The sequence below is a fragment of the Numida meleagris genome, chromosome 2 (assembly GCF_002078875.1).
Source record: "Numida meleagris isolate 19003 breed g44 Domestic line chromosome 2, NumMel1.0, whole genome shotgun sequence".
Lineage (NCBI taxonomy): Eukaryota > Metazoa > Chordata > Aves > Galliformes > Numididae > Numida > Numida meleagris.
This window is the reverse complement of record NC_034410.1, coordinates 29,427,955-29,446,345: the sequence shown is the minus strand read 5'-3', so window position 1 is coordinate 29,446,345 and position 18,391 is coordinate 29,427,955. Positions and strand designations below refer to the sequence as shown.

Here is an 18,391-nt window from a genome sequence, read left to right as displayed (position 1 = left end):
TAAGGGAAATATCTAAAAATGACACTTTGTTTTCATTTCCATTTGAGTAAAATCTATGCTCTGCTGAATGAGGGCCATAAAGTTAAATCCTGATAAATGTCATTCTCAAGAGTTACTATTTGCTGCAAAAGTAGTAAGTGCTGGAGACCTCTCCCCACACCCTTTTATTTTTCCATTTTAAGAAGAAATGTACAGAAGCTCCAGTGTATCATGGACAGCACTGTGCTGAATATTTTCATAGCAAGATTTCTGAAACAAAAGTCTGGCCAAAGCAAAATTCTAATCAGCTAAATCTGTATCTCTCTTACGGAATAAGCAGTTATCTATACACAAAAGTTATGGCAGTTAGAAATGCTTTATAGGGCATGCTGGTTCCTTTAATTGCGTCTGTATTTAAATCTGTGTTAGCATCATGCATGTTTTCCTTCCTATCCACAAAGTCTTTTTTCTATATCTGTTCTCTCATGAAGGCTATAATCAAGTTTCAATTGAATCTTAAAGTGCAGAGTTAACTAAAACACGAAAAGTATAGCAGATTTCATGGTTTTCTTCATTTAGACTCAGAGAAAATCAAATTAAAAAAAAATAATCTGCACTGTCACTTGAAGAAAAGAAGGGAAGAGAGAAGAAAGAAAGAGAAACACTTAATACAGGCCTTAGCCAGGAGCATTTTATCCTTTATTCATCAGTGGTAAGTGAGTCAGATATGAGTTGGCCAGGAAAAGAGCTGCTTTACCCAAAATGAGTTTAAAACAAGTCATCTCACTCCAAACACCAATATATCTTCCAATATAACTGGCAAGAGTTTCCCACAGAGACTTCTGCTGCCACTCTCTTCATCTGCAGGCCTGGCCATCCAAAGCTGAAGTCAACAGGATGTCTATCATCAACTCGGTGAAACAAGACCAGAATAATTAGCTTGGCTGAACACAGTGGCAATTAAGAGAAAGTAAATAGGCTCCTGGCATAATGAAGGAACCCTTTGGGCTTCCCTGTCAGCCACAACACCTTCTGCTCTGATCCTGCTCTGCCAGCCACTAACAATTTTCCCCAAAAAATACTCAGTGGAAAGGCTTACAACAGGTCTTCAGAAGGTGGCTGCCATCCACAGTGGGAAAGAGTGGTGCAGAGAACATAGGAGCCCAGAGAACTCTTCAAGTTCCAGCAGCCCTGTCATTTCTTGTAGAAGGAGATTAGAGAAGGAGCAAAATATACTTGGTGTTAATTATAACAAACGGAACCAACGTGATAAAGCTGTGGCTCATCACTATGTTACTCCAGCTTGTGTCGCTATATGCTTATGAATGGAATGATATGTTTTTCTTAAGTGAATTAAGTTATACTGGCATAAAACCAATGTGTGTAATGTCAAATCAATCCCTGGATTTATAATCCCATGCTGAAGTTTCATTCACGCTCAAAGTGCAGCCAGGTTCTCTCAGGTCTCCCTGCAGCCCAGAGGACTGCATCTTTGAAATCTTCAAGGTGACCTTTTTTCATTCCATATTCATTTTTACATTCAGCAGGGAGAAAGCCAAGTAAACAACATCGTGAAGCCTCAGAAAAACTAGCTGTCACTTTTGTCCCAGTGAGATAATGCTTATGTTGTCCCGTTGCTTCCTGATGGCAACCTGGCTTTGGGTGACTTCTTTGTGGGTTACAAATGTGAAAACAGAATCAGGGATGTACGCTTGTAAAGATTTATTTGTGCTGCTGAAAAACTTCAACAGCACCAAAGATATTTCAAACAAAGCCATTTTTCCACAGAACAATTTATCATGAAGGCTTCACCCCTATAAGAGCCCAGGACTGATGAAGTGTAATGAATCTGGCAGCCACATGAATTCCACTTGTGTACATTTCAGCACATCCGTTTTTTTTTTCCATTTTCTCAGCTCTGCTCTGAAATGCTGTTTTCAGAGTGGGAGGAAACTGTCACAGGTTATCAGTAGTTAGGTAATAAATACAATAATTAAGTACAGTGTTAGTCAAAGGGTTATTTTGTTCAAGTCTTGTAAGATCAGTGGTTGCTTTTGACAGCTGTAGCTTTAAGTGAGTGGAGGATCATAACAAATACAGTCCTTGGTTATTCTGAGCAATACAAAAATACACAAAATTAACCACGCCCTTTTTCATACAAGTTAAGAATTTGCTTTGTTTGGCTGAATTAGTTCCAATCCTTTAATTAAAATTGCTGATATTTCAGAGCTGTGCATACACAAACAGGATCCCCAGCTTTCTGTCCTTGGCTAACAGAAGCATGTCGTGACAAATCACAAATCTACATGACAAACCTTACAGTATACCTTAGCTGATCACTGATTAATGCTCTCACAGATATAACATATGTCTCCTGTTCATCACTGGATTCTTCCCTAAGTCTTTATGGATTCATTTGTAATAATATGAGCCCAACAATAGATGTAGCATGCTAAAATGCAGTTGCAATCAGAAAGGTAACCAAGTAAACATCACAAACTTTACTGACTAGCTCTGCCCCCAGTGTGTCCCTTTGAGCTACATCTGCAAACCTACTGACAGATGAATTGTCTCACGGTTGCGAGAGACATCCACCAATAGCTTCCAGCTGATTCTATGCTACCCACCTTGGGTACTCCCAGATGCCCATCAGACCAGTTCAGAATAAAATGCCCATGCAGGAGGCAAGAACCAAACTAAACAAATAGCTGCCATAGCACAGGAGTCACAGGCCCTATTTGCTCCACTCCCACCATAGATCTAGTCTGCTCACGTCTGCCTCCTTACTCTCCTGTTACGCAGCTCCACTCTGCAGCATGCAGGGAGCTGGTGAGTCTCCTTATAAGGCTTTTTTTTTCTACTTTCCTGCTCTCTCTTGTTTCCTCTGTATGATGGAAACTGCTCCCTGCATTCTGTGTCTTTGTCTGCTGGAGAAGGCCAGAAAAGTTTGTCCTTCAAAAGAGTAAATAGGAAACTCCAAGAACTTCTGCAGTGGCTCTTCAAAACTCTGATGTCCCTTTGAACAAATACTGTTTTGTAACACAGTGCTCAGTGGCCATCTTTTTTTTTTTTTTTTTCATCTTTAATTGGCAGAAAACTAGTAAGAGTTACTGTGTCATTTTCTCAGACTGTGAAAATGAAAGCAATGTTCATTAACCTAAAAAAGCATCTGACAAGCTGGAAAAAGACAGCATTCTCTTTCTAGCCAGTACCTTCAGAACAGCAGGCAGAAAATGTTGGCCCAGGTCCTGGTCAGGATTGGTTTAAGTTTCATGCTGGCACTGTTCCATTGCTTCCAGGAAAGTAACTTTTAATGCCTATCTAATATCATTTAATAATGATTTAAATCCATCCTTATTATGTTTATCTGAGCGTAAGTTAGATGCCTTCCTAGAAAGTTAAAACTAACCCAGTTTTGAATTGCTTCCAATATGAAGAATATTGTTGATTACACTTGATCAGGTCTATTTTATTCACACACATAATGTCGATAGTGCACTTTTTATATAGTAAAGAGCTTTTAACATGAGGATAAAACTAAGTTGCTGTACTCTCATGAACCTTAGTAAAGAGTTACGCACACCAAAATATTTGTTAGCATAGAATACCTGTGATTCCAGCAGCCAAGTAGGAAGAACTTTAATTGAGGGAGGAAAAATTCCAGGTAGCTCAGTTAGCAGACAATTTGGAAACAACTCAGTCTAGCTGTCTTCTGCATCTCATGTGACTGGAGTGTAAAATCCTTGCTCTCTGCAATAATTGTGTGGGCTTACCTGCTGCCTTCCTGAGGAAAGCACTGCTCAACGTCCACTGAAAGGGAGGCCATAGCAGACACCGTTTCTGTCTCCTCCCTCTCTCGTTTCTGAGACTCAGCCAGAGCACAATCCACTGGCACAGAGTATGGCTCCACTGACTTCCAGTACTTGCCTAAGGAAAACACACATCATAATTTATGGGAATCTCAGCTAGCACGGTGGTACAACCATAGTAATCACTTAGTTCAACGCCGAGTGATTATAATTTAAAATCTCTGCAGTGTAAGCAGCGCAATTGAAGTATGTTTCTGAACCTACGAATGCCAAGTTGGAAAGTGCTTTCATTCCAAGGGCTGTGTCACACCCTTCCCCAGAAGGTAATAAACTGGAGGAGTAACATGCAGCCTAATGAACTCATGCTGTCAGACAGGCTATTGGCTTTATCTACCCAAGGTAAAGGGAGTTCAGGGCAGGGTTAATACCTAGATATTGCTTTGATATTGAAGACTGTTGATGCATACACAACAAATAGGACTAGAAAAATGAACATTGTTGTATAAAGTGCTCACACAGCACTGTCTCAAAAAGGAAAATGTTAGAAATGCCAGCTTGGACTGAAGCGATGCTGCCAGAACAATCAGGTTTGTTAGTCCTGGATGTTCTTTCTCCTCCAACCTCAGGGCGTATACTAGAACAATAATTTATTTAAAACTTTCATATATGAACTGGCTGCTGCTGGAAAGCCGCCAGATATCATAAGGAATGGTTCCTAGTTTGCTGTGTAAAAACACAGCAGTGGATTAAAACCATGAGTAACCTCTGCTCTGCTCTCAGACTACAACAGAAGAGACAGTAGGGAGCTTCTCAAGTGGCACCAACAATGGTGGCAGGTGACATCACCGACATAAAACTGGTCTGCTGCTGCACAGCTGTTAAGAAACAGGTCGATCAGTGGTAACCAGGTGGACAAGAAAGAATTTACATATGCGTTTCCTACAGCTCAGTAATCCACCCTGCACTCACTAATTGCCAGGTGGATGACACCTGGAAATGAGGAGCTTTGGGAAGGCTGGAAGCTCCGCACCAGTGCTTATTCTGTGTTTAGCGCAAGGCTTCCAGCAGCTGCTGCAGAGGTTGGGGCAGGGTACTTATCTGGGAATTAGAGGGAGGGTTTCAACAGCTGTGCAAGAGAGGGGATCAAGAAGGGGACTTTTCCAAGGGTTAAAAGGAGAGTTTTGGCAGCTGGGCAGTGGGTTGAGGCGAGGTGCTGATCCGGAGGGTAGCCGGAGGCTCTGACAGCTGGAGGCCAGGCTGGTGGTGCTGGCCATGCTGCACATGGGCCGCTGAAAACTCCCTCATGGGTAGCACAGCTCTCCACACCACTTCAGGCTTCTCAAAAGATGAACTTTTTACTCCAGTGAGAAAGCAGCTGTCAATAAAGCCTGAAAATGTCTTTATTCAAAAAATATCACTGCAAGATGAAAGCCCAAGCCAATCTGCAAGAACAACCAGCGAGCATGGCCAGAGTGTTTCTTTGAACTCTAATAGTGTGCACGTTTGAGTAGTTAGCAGAATCTTTAAATAACGGGGACCTTCTGGGGATAAAATGTAAAGTGTATTAAGTATCCTACAAAGTTGAGATTAAGTGTTAGAAGGTTGGCTTTGCTCCAGAAGCATGAAAGACACAGCTAAAAAGTTATGTACATAACAGTAGGCTCAATGATTGGAGCCTGGCAAATTTTATAAAAACAAGACAAAAATATTCTCTATTATTAGTGTGCTCAGAGACCAAATTCTCTATTCATTAAAAATACACTAAAAGCAAACAAAAAAAAGTTATATGGGCATTCCACAGTGTTCTCACAGATCATATGTGCAAAAGTCAGTCTTTGCAATATACACCCAATTCAAACCCTATAATTTATGAGCTAAATGTTCACAGAGTGGGTGGGGTTTTTGTTGCAGAAACAGATGTGCAAGAAAATCAAATCTGTTGGCATGGGAATAATACCTCCTCTTGCCTGTAAAAGAAATGAACCCATGTTCACTGCTGGAGTTTTCAAGGGCTCTTATTCATAAAATAAAATATTAGTAACTAGCTACCACTGTGTTGCTCTCCTGCAGCAACAATAAAACAGCATCAGTGAGGATTGCTCCATTGCATTTGTTCATTCACACACAGGCTCGCACACCAGCTGCCCTCTCTTGTATCTGGGCTCTCTTGTAACACCAAAACTCAGGGCCAATTCAAGCATATTACTGGGCTCCTTGTGCCCATTTAACTGCCCTCCACTCCCAAGCGATCAGCAATTTTTCTTGTTTCCCTACATTGAGTATTGTATTATAGAGGGACTCCAGCATTAGAGGGACAGCAGAGCCCGGCTGGGAAGCAGGTGGCAGCATCTATGCTGCTGCAGAGGGTCTTGGAGAAAGGGGGTACACAGCAGTCCGTTGTGGTTCATGGGAAGAAATTTTAAAGGAGTCCCATTTAGGAATAGCATCCAGGTAGTAGCAGGTTCCTTGCACAGAACTTTCTGGTGCTGATGAAAAAGCAATGGTAGATTTTTCTTTAAAATCAGAAAGCTTACAAACAGCAGTAGTAAGCAGAAAAGCTTTGCATGCCTCTTTTATTAAAGCACAACTTGTATATATTGTGTGCTAAGCATATATGGGGCTTGGGTGTTGTTGATTGCTTTTGGGCAGTCCAAAAGAATTGCAGGCAAAGTCTTGTGGAAAAAAGAGGCAAGCACAGCAGGCAGTTGCAAAGGAGCTTTGTTAGGAACTCTACATATGCTGTGGATTGACAACTGGGTGAACTTAAAGCACCTGACCCAAACTTTGAAAATGCCATTTCTACTGTGCTATACCAAAATGTGAATTTCTACCGGTCCTGTTACACTCCTTGATAATATTGTGGAGAACAGGGAAAAGAATGGAGCATACCCCTGGTTTCATTCATACAAAACTCAAAGGGGAATCACTGCTTGTAAGAAAAAGCAATGAAACCAGCTCAGTCTTCTAGGTACGCTGTGGCTTTTAGCATGAATACGTGCTTAAGTCTCCCTCAAAGATTTGTGGGTGCACTGATTATTACCAGGAAATAATAAAAATGAATGATTCTGTCACTGTTAAAATCATTTTTAATTGCCTTTCACCAATAGGTTTGGACATGCCGTATTATGGTTTGCTTGAAAAATTCAGTTTGGGGATAATATTAAAGCTAGTGAACAGGATTGTTTAGAAATACCATATTACTTGGGTGTGGGAACTACTACTTCCAAATACATTACACTTACAAAAGGGCCGTAGATCACTGTCACAAGCAAAACATTTATATAAATTCCATTTCACTTACAAAAAAAAAATTGTTTTTTCTCGTTGTCTAAGTATTGCACCTTCAATTTTTGTTTTGAAATAAACACAGAGGAGGGACATTTTTTGTCTAAAATATTGCCAATATTCATCATCAAAGTTGAATCACAGAAAAAGACCCAAAACACATACAACAAACCATCCAGACAAAGGAGGCTTTCTCAGTATCTTTTGAGGTGCTCCTCCACAATATTTCAGTCTGCACATCTCTGTAATATTCAACGTGTACTTGCTTCTCTTAATTCCATATAATTATGCATCCTGCATAAATCTGCACTAACCTCCCTCAATATTCCTTTCCTTCATCCAAGCATATTCATTTCTAATACTTGGTCTCTCTCCAAACAAAATGATGCATGCATAACTTTTCAGGTGATAGGTGGAAAAAAAAACAACACATCAACAGCATTGTGTACAAATAACTCCAAATCCTGAGCAGCCTGGCAGTTCATTGGACTGCCATGACTGAACTGGGTCTGCTCAAACCAAAGTTTGTTCTGTATAATCACAATTAAGTCACTCTGCAGAGCTTTGAAGTGTATTTTGAGACACACACCATATCTTTGTTCCTCAGCCACTTTCTTCTGTCTGAAAGACCATCATTTGTGTGTAAGTATTAAGACACTTAGATATCATGCCTTTCTAGATCTAGTATTATTTTTTTCCCCTTCCATTCTATTTTTGTTGTTTGTTTCAGATTCATTTTTCATTAAATATATGTCTTATTCCAAACAGAATTAGATGTTCTTTCCAGCTGTCTATAAGCTTTCTAGGGCTCTGCGTGTGGCTTTCTGTTCCTATTATTTGCAAGTCGATACTATCTTGTGTAGGGTGTGAATTTCCTTACCTTGCTGACTCCTACAAGATCCTTAACAGTGAATTTTAAGAAAAACACTAATTCATGAGCTACTCTAAGACATACCATTCAACAAAAATGATGTACTGGAATTTATTAAATACAGATGATCTAATTGGAGCATGTACATATGTGAGTGACTGCTGGATATGAAAGATTAATTATAAACCTACAACAAATTTTCTCTGTCTCCTTACAACTAAAGTCACATTTAGAAGTACTGCATTATCAGTGGATAATGCATGGTGTCCCCTTCAAAGCTGCATTTATTTTATAGAGATGACTCCCAATTACTTGTGATTAACCTAACATGAATCAAAACATTTGTTATCCATTTGTTATTGTTAAGGAGCCAGCAAACAGTAGAAGTCAGGAACCTCCTGCTGCCTTGGTAAAATGGTAGAAAGCAGAAGATTAGAGAAATTAAGGGAGGTCTGCTCAGACGGATTAAGGTAACTGATGGCAAAGTGAAAAATTTTCTCTGAGGTCACAGCAATGCCCCAAGCATCTGGTTAGTAAGGGCTTGGGAGCAGAGTACAGAACTGAAGCAAGCAAATACTGTTTGAACCAGAAATAAAATAAAATCACAACAGATTTGTTAGCATTGTTCCAGAGATCAGTGTCCATTTTGAGCTTCCTAATTTTATTTCAAATTCCTCTACATATTAAAGTGAGTAACTTGTAAAGGACTGCACAAACAAAATCTGAAGGGTCTGTTTGTTTGAGTTCTGATTTATGTGTCTGTCCCTATCCCTCACTGACAAACGTCTATTTCATTTAATCTGCTCTGGAATTGAGAGATTTGGGAATATTCAGAAATCAGAAAGCTCTAAATAATTTAAATAGCTTAATTCATCAGGTATAAATACACAGCAGAAACAAAGTCATGCCAAAGCAGCAAAAACAAAGCGTGTGTATACATATGTAGATATATACAAACTAGACACAGCATGTGGGTTTGTACATATAAAACTTGCCTTCTGTTTTCTCTGAAACAATAGTTTGGTGTTTGTGACATTAATTTATAACAAAAATACACCCCAAACCCAACAACCCAAACTGAGAAACATACTTTGAATTTCAGTGGTCTTTTTTAAAGAAGCTATTGCATTCATATTGGGGATTTGGTGCACGATATCTTCCGGGAGAGGCTCCAGCTGCAAGAAAAGAAGAGAATAATATAAATTTTCAATAAGGCACAGGGAAGTAAAACAAACTGAAACAAACTAATCCTCAGGAAAAGCTCAGCCCAGGAACTGGTTAACATTTTGCTGGTTAGAGTTCTAGAAGTATAGCCATGATTTTGTTTTCTGTTTTCAGCCATGTAATTGAATTCCAAGGGGCTTTTCTATTGGCTGCAAGACTAATCTATGGAGTCTCTGAAGCAGGTGCATGTCTGTGTATTATTCATTAAAAAAATGCTAGTTATTTGTGTAATTTTTGTAGGTTCCTTGCAAACCAAATTCCACTGCGTCTGTATACGCAGCTGGGTACTCCAAACAAAACCTTGCTGAAGCCATACTGGAACCAAAGTGTGCACTCTATTATCTTTACTTTTCTAGTGTTATTACATCTAACCATCTTATACATTTTATGATTTATAGAGGAAACCCATGAAATGGCTGCTTTTACTAGCTTTGCATTAATTTCAAATAAAGAAGTAGATGAAAAACAATTGTGCAGATCAGCAGTACAAGTTCTCTAAGAAAGTTTGTTTTAGAGACAACGGAATTTTAATCAGCCAATTTTAATTGTGCATTCTTTGGGTGGGGCTGCATCATAATAAATTAGCAGAAGGATGTGTTCTGTTACTGCACAGTAATTTCTTCCCTGCAATGAATACAAGCCACCCTTCACCACTTCTCATTAAGGAAAATTAGGTACCTAAATACCTTAAAAAAATGATCCCTGGATACTTTTGACATATATTCAACCTTTTAAAGCTAATTTACCGTAACAATGCCCCACTCATTTCAAATCCCCATTTATAATCTGGAGATAACAGTATTTTTCTGTTTTACAGGGATACTTCATTGCATGGGAACATACTGTACTTTTCTTCTTTCCATAGGACATATGTTAGTCCTAATTTGGATTTCAGAGTTGTGAAAAAAAAAACACAACATGTGATAGTAGTTAACATCAGAAATTACTATATCCTATCAATTAATGAGGATAACAACCAAGCGAGAACCACTTGTATCTTGAATTTTTTTTTGTCCACACATTTTCTTCTAGAAAAGGGTAAAGCATAATTAGGGCTAAGTGTCCCTTCTTGTTTTGCAACAACTATGTTTTCCTTGAACTGCGCTTAGAGACCATCCAGCTTTCCTGCTTCCTCTCACAGGCTGCTAAGGCTGGCCTTGGAGGCATGCTTCCTGCAGAGCCAGGAAGTAGCAACCCCATCACGGTGAACGAGAGCCATATCAGAACCAACCTCTCTTCTCTAAAGCTAAGGAAGTTGAACCATCATTGATAGGAGACATCTGTACTGCAGACAAAACTCCTTTATTAAGCATGCCTGGGCCTGCTTTAAAGTAGGTCAAGTGTAGCCCACCCAAGTAGCTTCCTTGTGAAGTGAATACTTCAGTAGCCACCACATATTGTTCCTGGGGTTGCTACTGCTGCATTGCTACCCGCCAACTAGATAAAATCAGCTTTGATCCAACTACACAAAGTGGGAAGCAACTGCAGTGTAGATATTCCCCTAACAGTGCTATTTTAAGCACGTTCAACTACAAATTCCAGAAATTCTAGGAACCTACCTCTAAGATCAGCCCTGAATGCCTGCCAGTGATAACGACATTGCAACTAACACCAGTGTTTAGGTGTCCTGATAACTAAAAGGAATAAGGTTGTCTGTGTCATTATTTCCTTAGAATCCCATCTGGGATTGCAGCTGGAAGATTTCCTCATGGCTAGAAACAATAGTATTATGTTTTTTTTTCAAATAGAATAAATCACTCCACTCTGTGCAGTGAGCAAGTATGCAGAGAAGTTCTGGTAGAACCTGAGTTGGTCCCAACCCTACTCAGTTACTGGGGAGGCCAGGCAGAAAAGGAAGATTGTTGCTATATAATATGTATCATGGATTAGAACCAAGAAAGCAATAACAATAAAAATCAGATTTACAGAAACATTTGCAATTCCTAAATCACAACCACTTCACAATCTCCATAGTTTACCCTATTTGGTTACTTGAAGGTTCCTGGGGGAAAAGTGTGCATTTATGAAAATGCCCGCCAGCAGCTCAAGCTTCACAGATTTTAGAACAAACATCATTTTCTTAATAATCTATAAATTGGGTTACATAAATAGATAACACTTGCTTTTATCACTTGTTATCTTCTTTTTAAAACAATCTATCATTTAGCTTAGAAAAGGACAAAGTCCTGAAGTTTCATTTGGTCATACTGGGTGCAGGAACACAGAAAAGGTGACGAGTAGCTTAAGGTTCTGTTTTGACAATTTCATAATTTCTGAGGCTTTGATGACCAATTAACTCCCCCAAAGGGACTTAATAGCTCCAGACTATAACAGTAGAAACGTTGTTGGAGTATGAAGTATGAAATTGCCAGAATGTAAGATCTGAGACCTTTGTCTTATTTTCTCTTTGAGTACCTTGAGATTCTTCCTTCAGAACTCTTATACGAAATAGCAAGATCTAGATACAGCCAGAAAATATTTCCTGTTAAAGGAGAATCTTTTGTTATCTTCTTCACATATTTTTTTCAGGAGCCAGAAAATTGTCTCCATTTTTCCTAATATGTCAATGAAATTTGTATTTGTCAGTACAGAGGTAGAACACAGAACATATTTGAATACCTAGACATATCAGACAAATATTAAAAATGGAAGATGGATTTTCAGAAGTCAGAATACACTGATGAATCATTAAACAGAAGATAAAAAGGGTCAGATGTCCAACAATTGTTAACCCAATCACTATTCCATCTGGTAGTTCTACTAACAGATCTGTAGGTGATGTGAGTGTAACAGTTTTCTCTGATCATTTCCTTAATTCCTTTTTCCACAGCACTTTCATGTCATATTCAAAACGTACCTTCTGCTCCAGAACTATTCTGCCTCAACCCTTAGGGATAAGCAGGCAGAAATTGGGTCTTCTTCCCTATCAGGGAAATCTTAAGAGGTTCCAAAATAAGTTTATTCTATTGTATATCCTATTCACTTTAAATGCAGCACTGTTACAAAAACACTGTAGAAATAAAGCCAGTGGCTTATGGCAGATATTTCTATAGACTTTGAGATGAGATGGTCTGCATTCAACAGACCAGATCCTGTTGGCAGCTATCCACTGGCTGGATACAACTGTACAGACATAGAGATGTTCCTGGAAAGTATCAGTTAGACCCAACAGTAAACAAAAGAGGTTACTCTACACCTGGCGTATATGGCATCATCACCTTCCTTCCTACACTTATTGGCATTGAGATCATGAATTTTTTAAATCTGGAGGCTAACAGAATGGAAGCTGAAAAGAGAGCTGGAAATACATATGTTCTCAGGAAAGAAATCTTTCAGAGAAGAACAGCTCAAGTCAGTACAGAAATAATCAAATGTGGAGTCACAGTTTGGACCAGAAACCAAGAGTCAAATTTTCAAAGTTTTTACATGGCTGAATTTGGCTTTTGTGCCCAAAGTAGCAGATGAAAGTAGAAACTGTATTAACTAATCATTTTCAAAGTAGAAAAACAATGTAAATGGGCAAAAGTCACTTGGGCTGCCTAAGTGTGCCAGAGACATAACAACAAATGTTTGAAGAAGGAATTAAAGATGGAAATTTCATGTGCCCAAGAAGGTGATCTGAAATGATCCTTGGGAACATGAGGAGAATCTGAAACTGCAGCAGTTTGTACTGAGCTGGAATATCTAGCAATATCCGCATTATCTAAGTCCTGTCATATTTTAGAGCATGTAGGTTAGCTTCAGAGATGATTGTTGCAGAGTAAAGTTGGAAATAACTGACAAGTGAGGGAATTGCAAGCAAATGGTAAAGAGTGTGAAGAGTCCTGACACACGTAGAGGAAGGGGAGAAGGCAGGCGAGCTCCACAGAGGTGCTTAGGCTGCAGAGGGAAGTGCTGCAACCTCCATTTCCCAGGTTTACTGTGCAAGAAGCATTCCAGCACAGAGACTGGGCTTTCTTATTCTTAGTCTTGCCATGATTACTGAGGACTAATCTCAAAGATCTAGTAGGTCCTCTATGTTCTTTTATTAACTACCTTCTCAAAGTTTCTGAACCTTCTGATTTTATATATAAGCACTCAAGTAATTTTGTGATTTATGGTTATAGCACTGTACATAAGTGACAGTTTTCACAAGGAAATATATTCCAAAACTTGAAGGGTCATTAGCACCCACCAGTCCATGAAAACCAAAACGTGCCTTGGAAATATGTATCTGTAAGTTCAGAATATTTTGTTGCCTTGGCCAAACAGCTTTCTGACTAGTGCTGCCCATTTTCTGGATGCCATCATGCTGATCTCTGGCATGCACATTGCTCCATTTTCTTCTTTCTTCTAATTTTCTATTTGTGAGCCAATTCCTGAGCTCCATGCTTACACAAGCAGAAGTTGACAGGTGGCTTAGTCTCAGTGCTAATTATTTTCTTGTATTAGAATCAGATTAACATCAAGGATGTAAGATCATGACAAAGTTTATGATGCAATTTAAAACTGATCTCAGGCCATATTCACTTACAGGAATATATTTCCATTTCGAAGAGAGAAATGCTTACCTGTTCTGGCAAATAACCCCTTTTTAACACAGTCCAGGATCTCTTGGCAGAGTTTGTTGCCTAGCTGGCAAGCAGCCTCAGATTCACTCTGAATTCCACAAAGGAGAAAATGCCAACTTTTCATCATTGGCAGGAAATCTCCAGAGTACAAGTTTCCACTTAAATTACCATCCTCTCCTAAGTGCCAACTCAACAGATTGCAAGAAAGAAGCACATACTTCACACTATGCAAGAAAATTGTCCGGTAGAAGATTTTAAGCATGCTTGGGAGCCAACCAATCACAATGTTTTGTAAAATTCTGTTTCAGACTGAAATTCAAGCCAGAAGAATATTTACTAGAAGATGTTAAATTTAGTCACTCAAAAATGTTTTTGCACTTGGGGCCAAATTCTGCTTTGGCCGCCACAATCAATGAGAGTAGACATGCATCCTCTGTGTGCCTTTGTTGCAGTGTCCCACTGGGCAGAGCACACTCTGGACTGCACTCTTCCATTTCCTCTATGCAAAGGAGAACATGACCCCATCTGTGACCAATTATCACTTGTTATAGACCACGGAAAAACTGCTGTACCATGTAGAGCTAAAAGACAAAACCTGTAGATAGATCAGAAGGACCACAATATTAGACTGACCTCTGTGTCCCATAGAAATATCCCGCCTAGGTTTTTGAGATGAGATGAGATGAAGGAAGAACTAAATCCTTAGTTTTTCATGCAAAGAGTTTTGTACTTGGAGGAATGCTTCCTCATTCCCTCAGGTTGCTGAAGAACTCCCTAATTTAATGTAGTTATTCTGTAGATAAGCTGCAGGTTTCAGGACACCAAGCCCAAGAATAGCTCATCCCTGAGGGCTTTTCAAATGTAAATAATGCCTCCTCAAAAGTGATGTGGAGGAAAGAAACCAGAACCTGTCTTCACAGATAAGGAGTAGCCTTACCACCTGGCACCAAAAAGACTAGATCCAAGGGAACCCCGTTTTCACACACTTCTCAGGATAAAACACAAATATTAGCATTTAATCAATTTCTTAGCTGAAATAACATACACATGTATATTAAGGATAAGTATTTGAATTTATATAATCTAGCCATGAAAAGCTGCAGAATTGTTTAAAGATTATTTAATAAATGAGTGAACTGAATTTTAAGCACAAGACTACATGTCATAAATGTATGGCCTTAAAAGCAATGTCTCTTTTCTAATTGCCTGAATTCAACATTTCCTTTGTTTTGAAAGATGCTCATTTAATGGACATGTTCTAAAATCATGTTGTAAAATCTCAGGGACATTTTAAAGCAACTTATATTTATCCTGTCTTTTACCTTCCAGAAGGATTTCCATGTTTTCATTTTGGATTTCAGGGGAATCCATCTGCTTAATCTCTTCTCACCTCTTGGGAAGATTTCCTTCCAAGAAGATAACCCACTGAGCTCATAACTAGCTCTGAAAATGGTCAAAGAGATTTTTCTCAAAGTAATAACTCCTAAGACCTCCAGGCCTTTATTTTTTAAAAATATTTTTTGATGTAAAGCCCTCTAATTAATAAATTCATCTTTATAAATTTTTCCCTATCTTTACCTTTATAATTTCTGTTTTGGTTTTCTCATAATTTAAGGGGGTATTCAGCTGCCTAAACACAACTAAACCAAAGATAACCTTTTCCAATATAGAGTGTTCTGCCTGATGTCTAGTTGCCACTCATAAAAGGCATGTATCCTCTAAGTTCTGCGTTACTTCTACAAGCCCTATCAGATGCCCTGCATAACCTCCAGTATCAAAAGGCACTAGGCACCTCTGCTTAAGGAATAGTATTAGGGTTTAGAAATAATCAATCATCAATATAAGTATCTCCAGTCAGAAAAAAAAAAAAAAAAGACAGTTATAAACCCACTTATATTTCTGTTGAAATTTTGAAATTGCTATTCAAAAGTGCTTCTGGTGAGAAGTTCAGAAGTACTCACCACACATAGATGGGGCTGACAGCTCATTTAATTTCTGAGCTCCTCCAAGAAAAAGAGACCTTTTAATAGGCTTTTTGGTTAGCCTTCAAAATCAACGGTTGTGTGCAAGTATTTCCTGTACCATGCTTAAATTTAAAAAAGATTAATGTGATAGTGCATTCTTTTTCTAGTGACTTGCATTTGTTAAGAGATGAGTAAAAAGTTATCTTGCTAAACAGATTTCTGTCCTACAGGTTACATATAACTAAGAGAAAAATATGTCTATTTGAGTGTCAAATTATTTTCCTTCTTGGTACTTACGGAAAAATTAAGAAAAAAGCATTCCCTATTTGTAAGTTTAATTTTACTTTTACAAATCAAACCAGCTCTCCATGAAAGCTGGAAGTTGCTGCTGTTAGTTTTACAATTCTTCTTCTTTTTCATTTTTTTTTTTTTTTTTTATGTGTGTGTGTGTGTGTGTGTATGTGTATGTTATTCTGTGGCATTATTCTGCTGGTAATAGAACATATGAAGCAGTGAATCTCTGTATTGACAAGTCCTGGCCAAAACCAACAAAAGCAAAGAAGAAGGTTTCAAAAACCCTGAAAAAATGTTTATGAATTCTAATCCTCAGCACATGAATAAATACATCTGACAAACTGCAGAGTACCTTACAAAGGCCTTTCCCAACCTTTTTAATTCAAGCTCAATTACATGTGTAGTATTTAGAAACTGAAGTTCATCTTGCCAAAGTTTTTAAACTAAGATTACACTACATACCATTATTTGTAAAAGTGAAGGGCAGATAATAAGTTATAATTATCCTATTAATCACATGTGAAGAGTTGTATTCTGCGAAGAATGTATCCTCAAATTACAGTAATTTGAAGAAAAGCATTTTTTTCTGTCCTTGGCTGGAATACACTTGGAGTTTGCTGTGCAAGTTCATGAACAATACGCTGAAATCAAGCAATGTGTATGCTATGGGCCATGTGGTATAGCTTTCCATAAATCTATAGATGTCAACGGACGTGCTGACTTCTAACTGCTAACTCAGTATCAGACTTCCTCATTAGTGTCTGCTCCTCAGCAACACCTTTACTTATTCTTTTAAGTAAGCATCAATTTCTTATGGTAGTGTTAGTAATGACATCCACTCTGGAGTATTTCTGTCTTAGCAGCCACAGCATATTTTCTCTTTGAAATTCTGCTGCAACAGACCATTTAATGCATTTCCCCGAGGACACATCTGTGAGTAACAGCACATGAGAATAATGCTTATTGCATGAGATGTTTCAAGTTATTAAGGATCATGCTCTTTTATAAGTGAACTATTAATGGTTGTGTGGCTGTTTTTCTTCAGTTTGTTATTACATTTTTGTCTGACTTGAAATTTGCGTTGCAGTATTTTGCAAACAGATAGATCCATAACTTATCTAATTTCCCAGGCCCAGGTTACTCTAAAAGAGAATGGAAGAAAGTTTCAATTCCAGTACACTTATCCCATTCTTTTTTCTCATAGTCAGAATTCTATCTCAGGTAATGCCTGGTCTGTGACAACAGAAATGGTATTTGTGTGTGATACAGTGCTGAAACAAAAAAAGGCATTGTTCATAAATAGGTAGCACCACCAAATGGTCATAACTGGATAGAGGGACACAGATATCCACACAAAGGATATATCATTAGCATATCATTAGCACTGTGTCATTAGCTAAAAAGAGCTATGAAAAGCCACTGATAGCATCTTATGATGCCGTCTTATATTATTAAAAAGAAAGTCATGACAGGGAATAGGATATATGAGAGTGCCCCGGAAGAGCACCTGATAGGGAAAGCAAACCTGTGTTCACTAAGATTGCCAAATGCCTCAATCTAGGTTTTGCAAAACTTTCAGCAGCTAAATAAAAAGACCAACACTGAGCTGAGCATCCATTTCAACAATATATTTCACAAAACTGGAAAACACTTATTTGGGGACTTGTCAAATGTAACAGAAGACAAAACCCAGATGAAAGCTTATTTATTTTTTTTGTGAACATGTCTACTTTTGTACATTTCTGAGAATACTTCTGAGAAAACTATCATTATATTCATTCTACATATAATGTAAAAAATAATAAGCAGATAAATATCTTTCCTGATGGGTCATAAAGATAAAAGTTTAAAAGGAACAGCTGGAAAAGCCTTCTACCCAATTTCCATCAGAAGATGCATTACTTCACATTATTCTCATAGGTACGAAGACTTGAAGTTCAAGGAAATTAGCAAACCAGCTTGCAATTTAGCACTAATACATTTGATTAGATAAAGCATTTAGCCGTTACCATTTCTGCTGAGGATAAATGGTAATACAGTAATGGTAATACTTTATAATGAAATCCCACAAAATTCACAGTTTCTGTTAAAAACTTTTGTCCTTTCTTAAATGGTTTTGTCTGTAAATTCTGCAAGCTCACTTTCCTTCTCATCATATTTATAGAAGAAAAGATATTTTCCAGTGGACAACAGAACCTATTTTCATAAATGAGTGTTTATGTATTAATATCTCCTTAGTCTGACAGTTCATTCTCAAAAGTTTTTTCATAATATATAAAGTGTTTGAAAAATCTTGGACACTCCATTTAAACTGCATACAGATGAAACTGAATCTTCATTTTTAACTTAAAAATAATAATATATATATATATTTAAATCTAGGTCACATTTTTATTAATGTTTTTATGTGTCAAG

At 38.1% G+C, this 18,391-nt stretch overlaps 1 protein-coding gene across 2 annotated transcripts in view; it reads right to left on the bottom strand.

Annotated features, from left to right (window-relative positions):
* The window catches only part of HDAC9 (histone deacetylase 9), a 458,471-nt gene that overhangs the window by 11,691 nt on the left and 428,389 nt on the right, over positions 1 to 18,391 (bottom strand). For both annotated transcript variants that reach the window (XM_021386094.1, XM_021386092.1), the window contains 2 exons: positions 9,035 to 9,119; positions 3,753 to 3,906 (listed from right to left, as the gene is read on the bottom strand). In XM_021386094.1, the coding sequence (XP_021241769.1) occupies positions 3,753 to 3,906; positions 9,035 to 9,119 (239 nt within the window). The remainder of the gene's footprint in view (positions 1 to 3,752; positions 3,907 to 9,034; positions 9,120 to 18,391) is intronic.